Source organism: Pleurodeles waltl, chromosome 3_1 (assembly GCF_031143425.1).
Source record: "Pleurodeles waltl isolate 20211129_DDA chromosome 3_1, aPleWal1.hap1.20221129, whole genome shotgun sequence".
NCBI classification, from domain to species: domain Eukaryota; kingdom Metazoa; phylum Chordata; class Amphibia; order Caudata; family Salamandridae; genus Pleurodeles; species Pleurodeles waltl.
The window spans coordinates 998,698,817-998,718,807 of NC_090440.1; the positions used below are offsets into that span (position 1 = coordinate 998,698,817).

At 49.4% G+C, this 19,991-nt stretch overlaps 1 protein-coding gene across 13 annotated transcripts in view; it reads right to left on the minus strand.

The window, feature by feature from the left end:
* The window catches only part of BAZ2B (bromodomain adjacent to zinc finger domain 2B), a 1,256,112-nt gene that overhangs the window by 253,774 nt on the left and 982,347 nt on the right, over window positions 1-19,991 (minus strand). For all 13 annotated transcript variants that reach the window (XM_069224189.1, XM_069224194.1, XM_069224193.1 and 10 more), the window contains one exon: window positions 19,277-19,339. In XM_069224189.1, coding sequence (XP_069080290.1) covers window positions 19,277-19,339 — 63 coding nt within the window. The remainder of the gene's footprint in view (window positions 1-19,276; window positions 19,340-19,991) is intronic.

Consider the following 19,991-nt stretch of genomic DNA (forward strand, 5'->3'; position numbering starts at 1 on the left):
CATGAGTTAGAAGGGTTTAGGAGAATGGTGGCGCATGGGTAGAGGGGTTACGGAAGAACCAGTAAATGCCATGAAGAGCCCTGTGGATCCTGCCATCGGGAGATGTCTGTGGTGGATCCACACCTCATGTGCCTGTGGTGCCTGGAGAGCAACCACCACCCAAAATCTTGCTCCGAGTGCCAGGCCACGAATCCGAAAGCTTTGAGGGAGTGGTCCCAAAAGCTCCTTGCGGCCAAACGCTCGGCTCTACACTGCTCCTGACCACGGTCTAGAGCAACGGTACTCAAAGTACGGCCCGCGGGCCGCCAGCGGCCCCACGGACCTAGCTTGGCGGCCCGAGAGACGCACACCAAACGCCATATCATAATGGCAGCAGTATGTAAACATAGAAGAGGGCCGCGGGAGCATGCTCCCGCGGCCCTCATCTATGTTTACATACGGCGGCCATTGTTTATGGCGTTGCCCTGACGATCCTGGAAGCCAAAGCCCCATAAAAGTCAGCGCTTGCAGCTAACTTTTATGGGGCTTTGGTCGTCTGCTTCCTGTCACCGGATCCACGTCTGCTGCCCGCCTGCCTGCCTGCTGTTCCACATTTGTGGCATCTTTACAGTGCTTTGAGTCAGGTAAGGCTCTTTGGTTATTTATTTATTTGTTTTTAATGTAGTGTGTGTTACTGGGGTAGGCGTGAGAGCAGATTGCGCTGTGTGTGTGCGCTGTGTGTGTGTGTTACTGGGGTAGGGGTGAGAGCAGATGGCGCTGTGTGTGTGCGCGCTGTGTGTGTTACTGGGGTAGGGGTGAGAGCAGATGGCGCTGTATGTGTGCGCGCTGTGTGTGTTACTGGGGTAGGGGTGAGAGCAGATGGCGCTGTGTGTGTGCGCGCTGTGTGTGTTACTGGGGTAGGGGTGAGAGCAGATGGCGCTGTGTGTGTGTGTTACTGGGGTGGGGTGAGAGCAGATGGCGCTGTGTGTGTGCGCTGTGTGTGTGTTACTGGGTTGGGGTGAGAGCAGATGGCGCTGTGTGCAGATGGCGCAGTGTGTGTTACTGGGGTAGGGGTGAGAGCAGATGGCGCTGTGTGTGTTACTGGGGTAGGGGTGGGAGCAGATGGCGCTGTGTGTGTGCGCGCTGTGTGTGTTACTGGGGTAGGGGTGAGAGCAGATGGCGCTGTGTGTGTGCGCTGTGTGTGTGTGTTACTGGGGTGGGGTGAGAGCAGACGGCGCTGTGTGCAGATGGCGCAGTGTGTGTTACTGGGATAGGGGTGAGAGCAGATGGCGCTGTATGTGTGCGCGCTGTGTGTGTTACTGGGGTAGGGGCATTGTTTTGAAAAAGGGGGTGGGGTGGTTGTTCCCCCTCTAAGCCCCGCCCCCTCTAAGCCCCGCCCCCCGCTGTCACTTCAGTGCGGCCCTCGGCCGCAAACCATACTGCAATTTTGGCCCCCGAGAAAAAGTTTGTGAGTACCCATGGTCTAGAGGAAGGTCCTGAGAATGGTCGCAGAGTCCCTGTTCATAGTTGTCCCACTTCAAGTCCTATCCTCAGAACACTCAGGTAATTCGAGAAACAAGAAGAAGTTGTAGAAGAACAAGCGTTTTTTGACTTCACTCAATCCGTCGGTCGACAGGTAAATGTAAAAGGAGCATCACGGTTCTAGGCCTCAATCCTCGGAGCCTATTTCAGGGTCGGCTCCGACTCTCCCTGAGTTTCTGGGAGGCAGTGTTACCTCTGTCCAACTGAGAGAATTTGGAGGCCACACGCCTCATCGTTGGGTAGTCTGACTCCGCTGAAACACCTTTGGGCCCTGCTGAGTCAAAAGGGGCCAAGGCCAAAGCAGCCGACGTCGAATCCGAGGGGGCCCCTGCTGACCCCGTGGGGCCCAAAGGCACGCCAGCGGGGGCAGTCCGCTCAAATACAATGCGTATGGCAAAGTAAAACTCTGAGCTGAGCAGGGGTCGCTCCGGCTAGAGGAAAGGGGGGCGGGGGCTCAAAGTCGACCCTAGCATTGGTTCTCCCGGAACAGTGCCTAGAACATCAACGATCCCATGAAGCCTAGTCGGACGACGGGCGTGACAAAGTCAAAGGACTACATCTTTTTGTGCCTCTTCCCCGAGCGCCCGGAGGACCTCGAGTGCGAAGGAGAGGACTTGGGGCTCCTGGAGCAATCTTGCGACCTGCTCCTCGATCGGGACCGTTACCTCCTAGGAGTCGCGCCAACCGACATCGATTACCGGGCTGCCATAAGCTTCAGAGACCACTCTCTCAAAGCCTTAGGAGCCACATGGCAGTCGGAACACGTGGTCTCTGTCGAGGCACCAGAGACATACCTGGTGAGGGTCCGTCACCGACATGGTGCGATGGCATGTACAACACGGCTTGAACCTCGTCTTCCTTGATGTCATTCTCGCAGAGACATTGAATAAATTCAACAAAAAGGTTGAAAAAGGTCTGCCAAAAAAAGGCAGAGGGTAGCTCAAATCCAGACCTGCGCTTAACTGGCGCGGAAGGAAAAGAACTGACGTAAGCGCGTGGGATGGTGCCTTTATAGACAACCATGTCGTCACAGATGGCGCTGACGATGCCACACGGGTCCGAACGACGCCGCCTGACGGGGCATGCAGGGTACTGCTCAGCAAAAAAAAATGTGATTCCAAGCTGATGCCAGGAAATTAAAAGGTAAGGAATATGCAGCTAGAAGTCTCTATCAGATCTCTCAATATGAGGCTTTAACTTTCCAAGAGTTAAGGGAGATGTGTGCTGAGAGAAAACTGATGACAGGGAGAAATCTCAACAAGAGTCTGCTTCGGGGCTTGGTCCTCCAGGCTGATCAGGACACTGCTGAGGAGGAAGGGAAGCAGAGTCTGATCCACCAATCCTAGATAGGATAGATCAGGCACACATTGGGGAATACCACAGCCCTGCCAGAAGCCTAGTAGTTAGTGAGAAGAGGGATCACACTAGTAGAACCAACATTACTCCTAGAGGCCTTGTTCCAAGGGTCCCCTGTAGGGGGAATAGTTCCTCCTCTGCTAACTCTCACTCAACCTCATTATCTGAGGGGACCCACTGTTCCCATTCCGGAGAAGACTCCATAGATAGGGAATTGAGACAACTGAAATTGTAGGAGGCTTAGCTGAGACTGCAGCAGCAACAGCTTGCCCTGGATAGGAAACAAATAAGCAGGGTTTAGGATTAGTGCCCCATGGTGGCAGCAGTTACAGGGACACTAGGGTCAGGGAGGACTCTTTTGACTCTAGGAACATGAACAAGGTAGCCCCACCTTAAAAGGTGGGTGATAAAATTTATAAGTGGTTCGCTGCTTTGGAGAAGGCCTGTAAGGAACAGAAGGCACTCCCCCAAAGGCAGTGGCCAGCTATACTGTGGCTCTCCTTCTCTGACAAAGGAAGAGACAGACTCCTCACTGTCCGAGAAGAGGATGCGGAACATTACACAGTTTTGAAATCAGCACTGTTAGATGGGTTTGGTCTGAATACTGAACAGTATGGGATCAGTTCAGAGAGCCCAGGAAGGAGTCCTCCCAAGATTGGGTTGATTTTGTGGACTGCTCTGTGAAAGCTCTGGAAGGCTGGTTCCATGGGAGCCAAGTTACTGACTACCAGGGCTTGCCTAACGGCATTCTAAGAGAGCACATTTTAAATAACTTTGTACCTGATCAGCTGCATCAGTACCTAGTGGACAATGATCTGACCTCTCCCCAAGAATTGGGAAAGAAGGAAGACAAGTGGGTCTGCACCAGGGTGGATAGGAAAGCTCACACAGGGGGTGACCATAAAAAGAAGGAAGCAGGTAAGTCTTGAGACAAGAGTGTGGGACACAGATAAAACTAAAGAGTATTTATCAGGCCCACAAAACTCCTCTGGTGGTGGAAACAAATCCTCTTCTTCATCTTTCAACTTCAAAAAGCCTTGGTGCTGTGTTTGCAGAAACAAAGGCCATAGGGCAGGGGACAGCTCCTGCCCTAAGAAAAGCACCAAGCATTGCACCACTACTAACACCACTTCTATTCCTAGTGCCCCTAGCAATAGCAGTAGTGATGGGACTACTAACAGTAGTCAGTCTAAGAGCAATGCTGGGCATCTCAGGGCATATATTTGCCCTCACAGGAGCACAGGCTAAAAAGCAAAAAGAGGAAGGATCCCTGGAGCCTGGAACTGTGGTCCAAGAGCTTCCTAGACCCAAGAGCAGGAAGTGTAAGAAAGTACCCCTGCTCCAGCATCCAGTGAGGATTCAACTCCTGAGTCAGAGGAATCCACTCCTTGGGTGGAACCTACACCAGAAGAGATGCACGCTGACACAGCTGAGCTCTTGTATGCAGGGGGGGGGGGAACCAGGGTTTAGCTCAGTAGGGAACAACAGGGTTTCCCCACACTGGAGAGCTTAAGGCAGCAAGCTGCAGCAAAAGAAGCAGGGTATGTCAGTGGCACCCATAAGGTGTACCAGGAAAACAGTCTCCTATATTCAGAATCAAGGGATCCCAAATTCTGATGCCACAAGGAGATTGGTTATCCCTCTAAGGTTTCGGGAGTTCCTGTTGACCTTGGCACATGACATTCGCTGGCAGGCCACTTGGAGCTAAGCAAGACTTTTCCCACACTTTTCACTGGCCCAAAATGTCTGAAGAGACAAAGGAATTTTGCCGTTCCTGTGTCACCGGTCAAGCCAGTGGTAAGACAGGTGGCACCCTAAAACCCCCTTTAATTCCATTTCCTGTGGTTGGGGTGGACATTGTTGGCAACTGGACCCTCCAACAGCTTCAAGGAACAGATTCATACTTGGCCAAGCCACCAGGTACCCAGAGGTCTGCACCTGACCAGCCCCGTGTTGCTGGTGCTGGGTGTTTGGGGTTGACTTGAACTCCTAACGGTGGGCTGCCTATGCCCCAGAGACTGAACTTGTAAGTGCTTTACTTACCTGACAAACTAACCTTTACTTACCTCCCCCAGGAACTGTTGAATTTTGCAGTGTCCACTTTTAAAATAGCTTATTGTCAATTTATGCCAAACTGTGTACATTACCGTTTTGATTCAAAGTTCTATATTTACCTATTCCAAGTACCTTACAATTTACGTACTTACTTGAATTCTGAATCTTGTGGTTCTAAAATAAATTAAGAATAGAATATGTTTCTATATAAAAACCTATTGGCTTTGAGTTAAGTCTTTGAGTGTGCGTTCCCATTTATTGCCTGTGTACACAACAAATGCTTAAAACTACCCGCTGATAAGCCTAACTGCTCGCCCACACTACAACAAATAGAGCATTAGTAGTATCGATTATTGCCACTATCAACCTCTAAGGGGAACCCTTGGACTCTGTGCACGCTATCTTTCACTTTGAGATAGTATATACAGAGCTAGCTTCTTACAACAACTCTCTGTGTTAACCTATGGGAGGACTGGGTGGTTAACTACCTTTCACCTGGTGGCACTTACCATACTTCCCTCTGGTGTTTTCATCTACCCCAGCCCCTAGCTAACTTCCACACTTACCTTGGATGGGTTCACTTTTTCACATTACACTTTCTTAGTATATTGTTTGTATATTCTATGCTATTTCTGTTGGTTATTTTGTGTATCTATTGTACGTAGATATCTTCAAAGGGAGATATAACAATACTACTCTAGTAGCAGTGCTGTAATGAAGTATCCTTTATTTTTGCAACACTTGTGTGGTTCTTTGAGTGAGTTACTGCCTGACTACTGTGGTATTTCAAGTGCCTTACATTCCTGAGCACCACCAGACTGCTTTGAAGGGCCTATTTAGTGCCCCCCTTGCATAATCTGGTTTGCACCAGCTCAGGAACCCCTGGTTCCCCCTCTGGGGGAAACCACAAAAAGGACAGGGGAGTGACCACCCCGCCACCCTCTTCCCTATGGGAGGTGCAGAGCCCTACCAGGTGGCCGGATGATTCTGCCATCTTGGAACAAAGTGGGCTGACGCCCTAGGGAACATCCGACTGGTTAGGCTAGGTAGATGACATCCTTGACCACCTCTGATAGGTGGGTCACTACAGAGAGTGATCAACCCTTTTTGGGTTACTTAAGGGCTCCCCTGAGGGCGGCTCCTCAGATTCATTGAGCAAGACTCTTCAAGGAACTCTCTTCAAGACATCTTCTGCTCCTGGCCTCAGGAACCGCTGCTGGTCTGTTTTGGGAACTGAAACAAGACTGTATCCAGTTGGAGGGCTCCCACCGCAAAATTGTTTTCCAGCTCCTGCAAGATTTCTGCAACATCCATGGCTGTGAATCCTCTAGGGTCAGAAGGACTCTGCCTTGGAGAGAAGGAGTCACTCCCCTGCATCTGCAGGCACCTCAGGACGACAACGACCAGCTGGTAGATCCTGTTGTCCCCGCGGACAACGAAAAGGCTATACTCAGAGGTGGTGGTTCTGTGTCCTATCTGCGTCCAACTTGTCTTCTGACCAACTTGGGAGACAGTTGACCCTTGCTGCAGCCACTGGCACTGTGCACCGCGACTGTTGCTATTCCAAGGGCTTCTTGGCTCTTATTCCAAGAGATCTTCGAGCTCCAAGAAGCCCCAGCCACCAGCATGCTGCAACTCCAAGATCAGCTTCCACTATGCAGCTTCTGCAACGTGGGACTCCTGTTCTGGTGTGCTGCTGAGGCCTCCCTGCAACTCCCTGTACCTGTGGCCAGTGGATCTCTCTTGGGGGCCTCTGACACTGGCTGGCTCTCCTTCCTGCTGAATGCCTGTCCCGACTCCCCTTCAAGGGGAGTGTGACTAGGACCTTGCTAGTTCCCAAAAACCTACAACCTTCCTTTCAACAACTATTTGTATTTGCCAAGGCATGTTGGTGGTCCTGCTGCCCACTAACCCTCCTGCAAACCAGAGGCAGACATGGGACATCCTCTGGACTCTGCCTCTGTACTTCTTCCTTCACTGTCCTGCAGGAACTTCAACTCCATGAGGGTGGACATTGCCTACCTGCACCGCCTTGACATCTCCAAGTGGTCTGGACACTGTCCCCTTCTTTTTTCCGGTTCTTCATGTCCGGAATCCACCCTTGGGTTTCACCGACCTGGTCCACGGGTCACGAGAGCAGCTAGACAATCAATGCTTTTATTGACTCCAATGAAGGTTTCTGATGTCACTGCACACCTATGCACCGGAGTACCCTGGTGTAGGTACTCCACTCTTCTGGGTTTCCCAGGTGGGGGCACTACTCAACCTGCTTTGTGCCAACTGGTTTACTCTGAGTCCACTGGGAAGGGTCCTGGAACCATAAAAACCACGACGGTCCTGTGTTAGCCTATGGGACACCCGGCTCGACAACAACACTGTACCCGGGTGCCTGTGGGATTTCTGATACTTACCTTTGGTAATTTCTCTGTCAGCCCCTAGGATTTGAACCCAGTTGCCTTGGTTAGGCACCTCCAGTGTTATACCACTTTCTTAGTATATGGTTTGCACCCCCCACCTCCCTCAATAGGGTCCTATGTATTTCTATGCTTTTCCTGCTTGTTGGGAAGTGTACATTTTCTGGGTTGATATCTCCTAGCGGAGATAAACTAATGTTAGTATAGCCTTGGTGTTGTAATAAAGAATACTTTCTTTTTTCAACACCTGGTGTGGCTCTTTCTTGCGTAACAGTTACTGACTGACTAAGGTGGTTTTGCAAGTGCTTTATACTCCTAGATAAGCTTTAGCTGCTCACCACAACTACCCCTAGAGAGCTTTTGCTATCTGGACACCTAAACACTATCATTAAGGGGTTACCTACACTCAGTATAGGGTGCCACACCATAAGTGTACACCATAACTGAGCTAGCCTTCTGCAGTAGCGTTGGGTTTCCAGGACGCTTACTTCCACATTTATGTCCTGCATGCCCAGAGATGTTACTTGAGGCTCACTGTAGGTCACGAGGATGTTAAGTTCATCATGCTCCCCTTTGGCCTTACCATCGCCCCTCAGGTGTTCACCAAGGTGATGGCGGTGGTTGCAGCTCATCTGCGCAAATCAGGAGTTTCAGACTTCCCTATTTCGACGACTGGCTGGTGAAGGCAGGCTCGCCCCAGGATGTCATCTCCCACTTCCACACTACAGCAGACCTTCTGCTTTCGCTGGGGTTCACTATAAACATGACTCCCTCTAAAACACTCCCCTTTACTGGAGGTGCTCTGGGCAATGTGCAGTTTCAAGCTTATCCTCCTGTGTGGTGTGTTCAAGATACTCACGTTATAATAACAAGGTTTCAGTCTCTGTCCTGTATTTCAGTGAGAACGACTTTGAGGCTGCTGTGCCTCATGGCCTCCTGCATCCTGCTGTTAACACATGCCCGATGACATATGCGGGCTCTGCAGTGGGATCTGAAGTTCTAGTGGATGCGGCATCAAGGGAATCTCTTCAACAGGTTCCAGATCTTGGAGGGAACTAAGTGAGATCTGCAGTGGTTGTTAACAAACCTTAACTGGGTCAAAGGCAGATCTCTCCCCCTTCCCCAAACAGACGCCTAAAGAAACCCCGGCATCCTTCACCCCTGGGACCTGGACAAAAAGATCAAAGGTCCCCGAGCACCCCATGTCTACAACCTGCCTGTTTTTTGTCCCCAACCGGCTTCCTAGCCAGAGCCTGCAGCCTGTTTGTCACAAGGACCAACTCCCATAGAAAACCAAAGGGCACCCGACGACTTTCTGCACCCCTGCAGCTGGCTGCCCCAGAGCCGCCCGGTGTGACCTGCTGGTGTGGTACTGATCAGTGCCAAGTACTTACCTCTGGCTTCTGAGATTAGCCATTTAAGTTGTTAACCGTGTGTTTGCTGAGCATTGTTTTCCTCCATAGATTAACACAGAAGAAATCTAAGAACTGCACTGTGTCGATTTTTGAATCTGAATATTTATGCTTGAAAACATACTTACCTGATTACTAAGTTCTTGGTTTTAAAACATATATAAAAAGAAGTCTTATTTTTCTAAATTGGTCTCATCAGATTTATTCTTTGAGTGTGTGTCTCATTTATTGCCTCCGTGACTTCAATAAATGCTTAGCAGTACCCTCTGATACGCCTAACTGCTCGCCCACACTACCACAAAATAGAGCATTAGTCTTATCTACTTGTGCCTTTGCAAACCAACTGGGGATTCAATGGACTTTGCACTGAGTACTTCTTTTTAGTGCACCATATAGACAGACCAGATTAGACAGACACTGAGGGCAGTGCAAGGTCAAGGACCTCTGCTGCCCTACACACCACCATTGTATAGGAAGCTCCCTCCTCCATAGCCACAGTGGGGGGAGAGAGTAAACCAATACCTGGAGAGGTTTCCAGTCCACTGACCTTTGAGTTCCTCATACCAGTCCATAGATCTTTCTAACTGGTATTGGTCCAGTGTCCCCTCCAATTCTTCTTCCATGCCTGGCTACTGAAAATAAGGCTCAGGCAACTATCTGGCACCTGTGGGCGTTGTTGGCATCTGAGTAGATGCCGTTCCACTCCTGTTCATCCAGAATCAGAATGGGGCGGTACTTGGAGCATCAGCATTGTGAAGGGCGCTGGAGAAGGTCACCTGGATACAATGGGTGCTGGTCCGGAATCGGATCTGTGAGACTCCAATGGAGCAGAGACCTAAGCCACAGATGCAGAACCTGATGGGCCCTCTGACCCTGTGGAACCTGAAGGTGTTCCAGAGGGGTCGGGCCGCTCATAGAACTCTCTTACTTGTGCAGGGGTCGTTCCGGCGCCCGGAAATGGAGGGCGGCACGGAGTCAGACCTACCATCGATTCCGCTCAACTGTGCCTGGAGCGCCAGTGTTCATGACTCATCGCGTCAGATGACAGGTGAGAAGTTGAAGTCCAGTTAGACTTCTTGTGCCGCTTCCCCAAGTGTCTTGAGGACCTCAAGTGAAAAGAAGAGGAATAGGGGCTCTTGCAGCGGTCCCACGACCTTCTCCTCAACTAGGATCATGACCTCCATGAGTTGCCCCCGACCCCGTCGACTGCCGGGCTGCAAGCAGTTTAGAGACCGCACCCTCATAGCTTTCGGCAACATGCCCTGGCAGTCCGAGCACGACTGAGTCACGGTCACGCTGGAGACCCCATAGGCAGATTAGCTGAGGGTCCATAACCACACGCCTTAAACCTTACCTTTTGAGAAGTCATCTCCATCCATGTCACAAAAAATCCTCAACAAAACGTCGAAAAAAAAATGTCAACAAACAGCTGCCAGGTAGTTCTCTCTGGATCTGTGTTAACTGGCGCAGAAAGAAAAGAACTGATGTCCACATGCCGGAGTGCCTTCTATATAGGTGATCGCTAAGTCACATTCAGCTCCAACGCCGCCGACGATGCCACGTGGATCCGAATGGAGCGACCGGACTGCGCCCACAGGGGTATTGCTCAAGCAAAAGTTTCTGGATCCAGTCTGACAACTGGGGAAATTCAAAGATAAGGAATCTGCAGCTAGAAGTCTCTATTAGATGTTAGCCCCACAAATTCTAGACATGGGGGGACCAGCTGAGTAATCAGTTCCATTGCTGGATACCTCAGAGTAAAAAAGTCAGGATGGGATTGAGACTCTGTAGGAAGCTGGCTTTCGATACAGTGCACTAAAAAGAAGTACACTGTGCAGAGAGTCCAGTGGATCCCCAATTGGTGTGCAGAGGCAAAGGTAGATGAGAATAATGCTTTATATTGTGGTAATGTGAGCGAGCAGTTAGGCTATCAGACACACTCAAAGAATAAATCCTAGACCAATTTGGAAAAATTACACTTCTTTTTATATATACTTTAAACCCAAGACCTTCATTATAAGGTAAGTATGTTTTCAAGCATAAGTACTTTTTAGTTTAAAAAATTGATAGTGCAATTTCAGAGTTCTTCAACGTACCTATGGGAGGAAAACGTAGTCAGCAAACAAGAACTTATTGATGGCTCATGGAACCAATCTTGTAGACTTAAGGTGAGTACTGGGCAAGGGTCAGAACCACTCCAACAGGTCAATCCGGGCAGCACTAGGTCGGCCAGGTGCAGAGGTGCAGTACGCGTCAGGTGCCCAATGTATTTCAATGGGGATTGGTCTCTGTGGATTTAAGCTGCAGGTTCCAGCTGGGGGGGGCCAGTTGGGGGGTAACCAACAAGTAAGTTGCAAATGTGGGCTGTCCTTGGTCCTCTTCTCCAAAGCCCAGGGGCGACAGATCCTGGGGTGTCCTTTGGTGTTGGGTTTCCTTGTCCTGGAGCACTCGTGGTTGGAAAGCCCTGTGATCAGAGGCTGCAGGCATTGTTGGGGAGTCCAGGAGGGATGAAACCACAGTGGACTTGAGCTAAGGGGAGATGGGGGACATTGTTGGCACCATGGGTCCACTTCAACTCCAGCCGGAGGCAACGGGTTCTGTGGTTGCTTTAGGTGTCAGATTTTCTCACTGTAGTTGTTGCAGGAAAGAGGGAGGCCTATGTGCAGAGGTTGCAGGTGACTTCAGGGAGTCCAGGAAGGGTGAAACCATGATAGAACCGGACTTTGGACAGCTTGGGGACCTTGCTGGCACCAGAGGTCCATTCCCACTTGGGTTGGTGATGGCGGGTGCAGTGCTAACTTCAGGAGTCGGTTTTTGTGGTCCGTAGGCTGGAGAGACCTTTCTTTAGAGTTGGTTGAAGAGCAGGTACGCTGATCAAAGGGGACTAGAGTCTTTTTTTAAGGCAGGCAGTCCTCCCAGGTTTCTGGAGGTTCAGCTGCAGGACGAGGGGTCTTTTGGTGCAGAGTCTGATAGGAGAGCAGACAGGCTGCTGGGATTGGATCCAGGGCGTCTGCTGATTCTTCTCTTCAGCAGATGCGTCTCTTCTTTGTCCTTTTCTTCGTAGGACAGGAGTTTTAGGGTTCTAGAGTGCCACCTAAATACTCCATTAAAGGGTGTTTCAGGGAGTGCCAAGAGGTAGAAAATGAGCTGACCATATTTAGGGTGACTAAACCCTTTCTATGACCACTTCTACTGGGAAGGGGGGGGGGGGATTGGATACCCTAATCCTAGTGGCCTAATTCCTTGCAAATAAAGATGGAGGAATTTTAAAAGTGGTGTCCACATTAGTGGTGGGACTGACAGAGTGGGCACAACTCCTAATCTGACTAATTTTCCCAGCTGTTCTGCTGCAAAAAGTGGGGTCAGGACGTGGGGTTCGGTCATTTCTGCCATCTGGAGAGACCTGGATTGCATTGTAAAGACGGCTAGGCCTTTGAAGCTTCCCACCTTGGAATGCCCATCCTTCCTTGGTAGGTGCTAACACACCTGCCCAATGCAGGCTTTCGCCTCTGGCCTTCGACAGCGCTGGCTCTCACCTTGGGGGACCAGAAACATGTCTTAGGTGGCTGAACTGGTCAGGACTAATCAGTCAACATACTAGTAGCTGGTAGGTCTTCAAGGGGCACATCTAAGGGTGCAGGCACTGGAAAATCCAACACAGGCATCTGTGTGTGTAGGAGGCTGTCCCTCTATGTAGTGTGCAAAGCTAGGCACACTGTGCAGGGGGTCCAGGCAACCACATGTTGGTTAACAGAGGTAAAAGCTAGATCACCTAATTCTCTAATTTTGAGGCAGCTTGGTCAAGCAGTTAGGCCAATCTTGGAGAAGTGCAAAGCATTTGTTGTAATCACGGCATCAATCTTGCAACTCACAGGAATAACTCAAGCCCAATTTATAAAAATACTACAAATTTGTGTGTAATTTTTAAAACCAAGATTATCAAAATTGGTTAAGTACTTTGAGATATGATTTTTTTTAACTTTAATAAAAATAAAAGTTTTTTGTGTGCATTTACTCACCATAGGAATCAATGGTGGATCAGCTTTAAAAATGCACATAAAATCGTACAGTTGGTTTACCAAGTTCTTCTTTTCAAGGTTGGTCAAGGTTGTCAATGGGCACACTGTGCCAGCTGGAGAAGTTCGGGTGGCTCCTGGTTCCAGCGGGAGCAGTGGGAGAAGGTCTCTATCGCTGGTGCAAGGCCACTGTGGGGGACTACCTGGAAACACACTGCACAGGTAAGTTTAAAGTTGTATCTTTGGGGTCCCCTTGGAGTCTCTTGGTTGCCAGGTCTGGGGGACCCTGAGGGCACATAGCAGGTTCTTTGGCACAGGGCATAGGATGGCCGGTTGCAGAGCGAATCAGTGAGTCAGGGGCTGTGCGCAAGGGTGCCCGCTGGAGCAGGAGATAAGTTGGTCCAAGGGTTGTTTGCAGGACAACGGGGGCACTATGGCTTGAGGTCCGGTGTGTTTCTGAAGTCCCACAACTGGGGCATCCTCCTGGACTGGTTGCAGCCCGAGGCGGGCTGTTTTGCCCTGTGTCTGACGTTAGCTGGCGAATACCCAGGGTACTGGCACGGTTTGGCCGCTAGGGATCGCAGTACCACCAAACTTGGTACACTGGCAGGGTTTGTCCTCGCTGGTTGTCGGGATGAAGTTTGGTCCTGCTGCGGCATCTGGTTCGGGAGTTAGCAGCACGTCAGTGAAGTGACCCTCACTGGCTTGCTGGTTTCTTTCAGTTGTAGAGTGGTACTTGCACTCTAAAGGGAGTTCTTGGGCGATTTGAGAAGCTGGAGGTCCTCGGGGTCTTGTGGAGTTCTCCAGTTGTCCAGCAGCCCCTCAGCTGCAATTTTCATTACCTGGGTGCAGCACACAGGGTTTGGCACCTTTTCTTGGGTGAAGCAGGTCCACAGTTCTTGTGCATTGGATCTTCTTTGTGCTGGTCTTCTTTTGTCCGTCGCATCTGATTTCCATGTCTAGGGGTGCCACTGAATACTGTATTTTGTGGGTGTTTAGGGGAAACCTGGTACTGACCAATGGGTGTAGCCTTTGGGTAGCTCCACCGACTAAAATGACCACTTCCTGTGGGAAAGGTCACTTTCCTATCCCTGATTGGCTATTTTCCTTCATCCAAGATGGAGGAGAATGAAATGGAATGCCCACTTCGCAGGCAACACCTTAGGGGTGTGCATGCCAGGCACGGCCACTCCTCCTACCCTTTGAGTTTCCTGCCATTGTTCCCGCCAAAAGTGGAGGTTTGCATGGAGGTTACTGTAGAAATATGGCTCCGTATATACTATATCAAAATGAAATACAGTGTGCAAAGAGTCCAGGGGTTCCCCAAGAGGCTTGAAAGACACAATAATAGATAATACTAATGCTCTATTTGTGGTAGTGTGGTCGAGCAGTTAGGCTTAGAGGATAGTGTTATGCATGTGTTGTACACACACAGACAATAAGAGAAACACACACTCAGTGACGTAACTCCAGACCAAAAGGATTTTATATAGAAAAATATATTTGTATTACTTTATTACTAGAACCACAAGACTCACTTCACAAGTAACTACTGCTGCAGGTAAGTACTTAGCATAGACATCAAAGTAACTTTGTTTCACTTTAGTAAAGTAAACAGTTTTTAAGAAACCAGAGAATATCTATTTTAAAAGTGGACAATGCATTTTCAGAACAGTTCCTGTGGGAAGAATATAAAGTACAGTGCTAGAGGTAAGTACACAACTTACAGTTCCTGTCTCTGGGTTACAGGTATTCCATCGTTGGGGGTTCAAGTCAACCCCAAACACCCACCACCAGCAACACATGGCCGGCCGGTGCAGAGGTCAAAGTTGAGCAATTTTAATGTGAGCTCTTATAGAGAAAGGGGGTACTCTGAATTCGGTCTGCCAGCAGGTAAGTACCCGTGGCTCAGAGGGCAGACCAGAGGGGATTGGAGGAGCACTGGAGGGGCCACAAGTAGGCACCCTCAGCGCCACTGGGGCGGCAGGGTGCATACCGGGCGTTGGGGTTCCAATGAAACTCTATGAGGGGACGCCGGGAGTCACTCAGGTGCTGCAGGAGAGGTCGGGGGAGGGGGTGTCTCTGGCACGCCACCGGTCTGACAGGGAAGAGGGCCGCCTGCTGATCGTCCGTCGCTGCGCTGGAAGTCGATTTCTACAAGGCCTGGGGGCTGTGGGTGCAGAAGATCCTTTGGAGTCGGTTTTCTTCGTCCAGCGCAGTCACGGTCAGTGGAGTCCTTGGGATTGCCTCTGCAGGCGTTGTTGTGAAGAGGTCAACCCAGGGTGGGCACATGGTCGCCGTTGCGTGGGGGTCCTCTCTGGTTGGTTGGGCCACCTGCACTCAGGCCGTGGGTGTCGGGTGCAGAGTGGTTTGGACTCACGCTTCTCGAGTGAGTTGGGAGTCCTTTAGAAGAGGTTTCTTCTTTGGACAGGGCCGCTGTCCACAGGAGTTCTTGATTCTCTGTGATGCAGGCAGTCCTCTGTTTCCAGAGGTCACTGGACCTGCAGGACGCGTCGCCATTCTTCTGCAGGTTCTTTGAAGCAGGAGACAGGCCGGTACAGCTGGGACCAAGTCAGCTGTTGTCTCCTTCTCTGTTGGGGTTTTAGCTAAGCAGTCTTTCTTCTTGTGAGGTTGTCTGGAATCTGACTAGCTTGGTTCAGGGAGCCCTTAAATACAAGATTTAGGGGCGTTTTGAGGGGGGTCAGAGGGCAGTTGCCAATGACTACTGTCCCTAAGGGTGGCTACACCCTCCTTATGCTCACTCCCTTTGGGGAGAGGAGCACATTCCTATCCCTATTGGCCCTGATAATCCAAACCAAGATGGAGGTCCTGGCTGAGGTGGTGACTCCTTGTTTTCCCTAATTATCCCTCTGGACTTGCCGCCAAAAGTAGGGGCTTTCTCCGGGGGCTGGGCATCTCCACTAGCTGGAGTGCCCTGAGGCAATGTAACATGAAGCCTGCGCCTTTGAGGCTCACCGCTAGGTGTTACAGTTCCTGCAGGGGGGAGGTGTGAAGCACCTCCACCCTGTGCAGGCTTTGTTTCTGGCCTCAGAGAGCATAAAGGCTCTCACCCCAGGGAGTCAGAAATTTGTCTGCTAGTGGCAGGCTTGCACCGACCAGTCAGCCCTGCACTGAAGGATTGGGTAAAATACAGGGGGCATCTCCAAGATGCCCTCTGTGTGCATTTGTTAATAAATCCAGCACTGGCATCAGTGTGGGTTTATTATTCTGAGAAGTTTGATACAGAACTTCCCAGTATGCAGTGTAGCCATTATGGAACTGTGGAGTTAGTTTTGTCAAACTCCCAGACCATATACTTAATACGGCCACACTGTACTTACAATGTCTAAGAATGGACTTAGACACTGTAGGGACATATTGCTCATATAGCTATGCCCTCACCTGTGGTATAGTGCACCATGCCTTAGGGCTTAAAGGCCTGCTAGAGGGGTGACTTACCTATGCCACTGGCAGTGTTTTGGGTGCACGACATGACACCCTGAGGCGGATGCCATGTTGACTTTGTCTTTTTCTCCCCACCAACATACACAATCTGCAATGGCAGTGTGCATGTGTTAGGTATTGGTCCCTTAGGGTGGCACAACACATGCTGCAGCCCTTAGGGACCTTCTCTGGTCACAGGGCCCTTGGTACCACTTGTGACTTTTACAAGAGACTTATCTGTGTGCCAGGGGGTGTGCCAATCGTGGAAACAATGGTACATTTTTAGTGAAACAACACGGTGCTGGGGCCTGGTTAGCAGGGTCCCAGCACACACTCAGTCAAGTCAGCATCAATATCAGGCACAAAAAGTGTGTGTGTGTGTGTGTGTGCGTGCGCACGTGTGTGTCTTTAACTCCCCCCCTTAGCCCTTTGTAGTTCACCTTCTGATGGGAGGGGTATTGGCACCTCCACCCAGGAAGGCTTTGTTCTACATTCAGAGGGACGGATTTCCCCCCAAGGTTTGTAGATTGGCTGTCTGAGGTGGCAGACTGGATAGAACCAGTCAGCAACCATGCCAGAGTCGTTAGCTTTTGTAGGGGGCACCTCTAAGGTGACCCATGGGTACCTTTTATAATAAATCCAACCTGGGCATCAGTGCGGATTTATCATTCTGAGTTGTTTGATACCAAACAACCCAAGGTACGGAGTGGCCATCATGTTGCTGTGAAACTCGTACAGACCAGTGTCCAGCGCCTGTATTTTAAAATGGCTGCTCTGTTCACTCACTATGTCCCAAGTTTGGCAAGGACACAGTGGGGGCATATTGCTCATGTAGCTATGCCCTCACATACAATATAGTGCACCCTGCCTTAGGGCTGAAGGCCTGCCAGAGGGGTGACTTACCTATATGGAGTGCAGTGTGGTGTGGACAGGGCACACAGTTAGTGTGTCATGTCGAGTTTTCACCTTAGGTTTGCACCAAGGCACTCAGCCTGCAATGGCAGTGCTGGGTGCACATGGATGCAGGGCCCTAGAGGGTGGCACAATCTGTGCTGCTGCCCTCAGGGGCCTACCCTTAGTACCTCCTGCACAGGGCACCTTAGTACCATTTACTAGGGGATTATGGTTGCGGCCAAGCGTGTCTCCAATTGGGCCAAGGCATCACAAAAGTTTAGGGAAAGAGCTCTGGCCCAGGGAACCCGGATAGCAGGGGCCCTGTGCACTATCAACTTCTAGGCTACATCATACATCAGTCAAAAGGTGTGGGCTAACCATGTAAAAAGGAGGCCTTTTCTCACAGTGTGGGTTCACCAATACGAGATGTTTGATGCCGAACATCCCTATCTTCAGTGAAGCCATCATGTAGCCGGGGAACTCGAAGTGACCAGTGTCCAGCACAGGTGTTTAAAATGGTTTCCCTGGTCACTTACTAGGTCTGAAAATTGACAAAGACATAGTAGGGGCATACCTGCTCATGCAGAAATGCCCTCACATGTAATTGAATGCACCCTGCCTTAGGACTATAAGGCCTGCTAGAGGGGAGACTTACATATATTATATGCATTATTAGGGGACGTGGTACACAGGGTGTGTGCCATGTCGTGTTTTCAACTTTATCTGCACCAAGACAAGCAGCCTGCAATGGCAGACTGTCATGGGCTTAGTGAGGGGTCCCTTAGGGTGGACAATTCATGCTACAACCCTTAGGGTACCCTGTTTAGTACCCCAGGCCCTAGATACCAGGGATACAATTTACTAGGGACTTGCAGAGGGTGCTAAAGGCTTTGCCAACTGGGGAAACAACTGTACAGTTTTAGGGGGAAGAGATTTGGAACTTGGGACCTGGTTAGCAGAAAAGCAGAACACTTTCAGTTGAAATTACACCAGTTACCAAGCAAAAAGTTGTGGGGTAACCATGCTACAAAGGAGTTTTCCTACAGACTCGTTGACTTTCTCATGCTTGTACTTGTACTTCCGAGATTATTTTGAGCACGAAGGTGAGTGGTCACAGGAAAGTCCTCAGGGTCAAGTCTGAGTCCACGACCTTTGTGATCAGTGACATACAGCTTCGTCTCCCAGCCTTGGATCATGAGGCTACACTTATCCCACAACAGAGTTATGTCAAGCCCAGAAACCAAAGACACACCTAGTGCAGATCCATGACCGACACCAGCATCCTGCAGTCGTGTCATAGCTTGCAAACCTGTTATTTTGGATGGGGATATCAGTCTCTAGCACACTGGTGAAATTGGCAAGAAGTCATCTAAAAAAAGAAATTTGGTAGTCAAACTTCGGATCCTTGTTGAAAGTCATGGAAAGCAAGGAAATAACGTCAGCGCACAGCGGTGGTGCTTATATGCCGACAACCACCTAGAAGCATTCAGTAGCATTGATGTGGAAGAATATTTCTGATCCAGTTGGGTGTAGAGGGAGTATTCTAAAGAGAGGAATCTACAGTTAAAATTATGCATTAGGCAGTGGAAGAGATTATCAGAATAGGGTAGTGCAGGCTTCAGAGCTAGGAATATGTCTCATGCATGATCTGAAATCATCAATAAGGGCAACTGTGACGTACAATTATAGAGGTGAGGTAATTATTGATAGTAGGACGCACAGTGCAACACAGATAAATAACAACCCCGCAGTTACAAAGACAGTAGTTACATTAATCAATGACATATTGAGACAATGCAACCACAGTAAAGTTTCAATCCATGAGGGTCACTGCACTAAAATGAAGGATGACGTACCAATGAGAGGCCTAAGGACAAATAAAAGGGGAAGATGGTCCTCACTTTAACCTCTGCACCATTTTGGCACTGCTCATTAAATCACTGTGAGCTCCAATGTTAGAAATGGAAGAGACTAGGCAATACCTTAAAGATTAAACATTTAGATCAGCACAATTAAATCTGAACATAATGAAAAAGTTCAGTGAAAATAAAGTTTTGTTTATTATTTCTGACAATGCAATTACAGCTACAAAGTATTACCCAGGTTTATATGCTCAATGACATTAAGAATAATATAGTAGACTGTCTGAAGGAAAACATGATACCTTTAGTAGTTTTTCAATCTGTTTTTCTAGTTCTTCAACACTTGTTGTGTCTTCTTCATCCTCCTATAATAAGCAAACATGTATTCATTTATCATTTTTGCCTGAAAGAAGAGCTATTACTGACACAATAAATAGAAAGCTCTCAGCAATTAGGACACTAAGCTGCAGGAGAAACATTCATTCTGAGTATTTGTGGGAATGAACCACCTATCATGAGCAAACAAACACCGTGAACCTTGCATTTTTCTAAGTGCATAGCCAAGTATACTGGAAAGGCCAACACACAAAACACCTTGCAAATGTTTGAAATAGAAAAAAACAGAAATTTAAATACCTCCGGGAACTGTATTATGAATAATATCTATTCATAGGCAGGATAGATCACATGTCCCTCATTACTACAACAGTAAGTAGTGGAATACTGTAGGTAGCTGGATTCTGGTTGCAGTATCCCCCCCCCCACACACAACACACACTTTTTGCTTGGTTTTTAGAAGCAACTTTAACTGAAGTGCACTGGGTTCCTGCTAACCAGGTCCCTAGTGCCACTGTTCCTTCCCTATAACAAGACGCTTGGTCACCTAATCCCCAAGTGACCTGGTCCTTCAGCCCCCTATAGTTCCCTAGTAATTGGTACCCCTAGTACTTAGGGCATGGGTACTGAAGAAGGCTCCTCAGAGCTGCAGCACAACTTCAGCCACTCTGAGGGACCCAG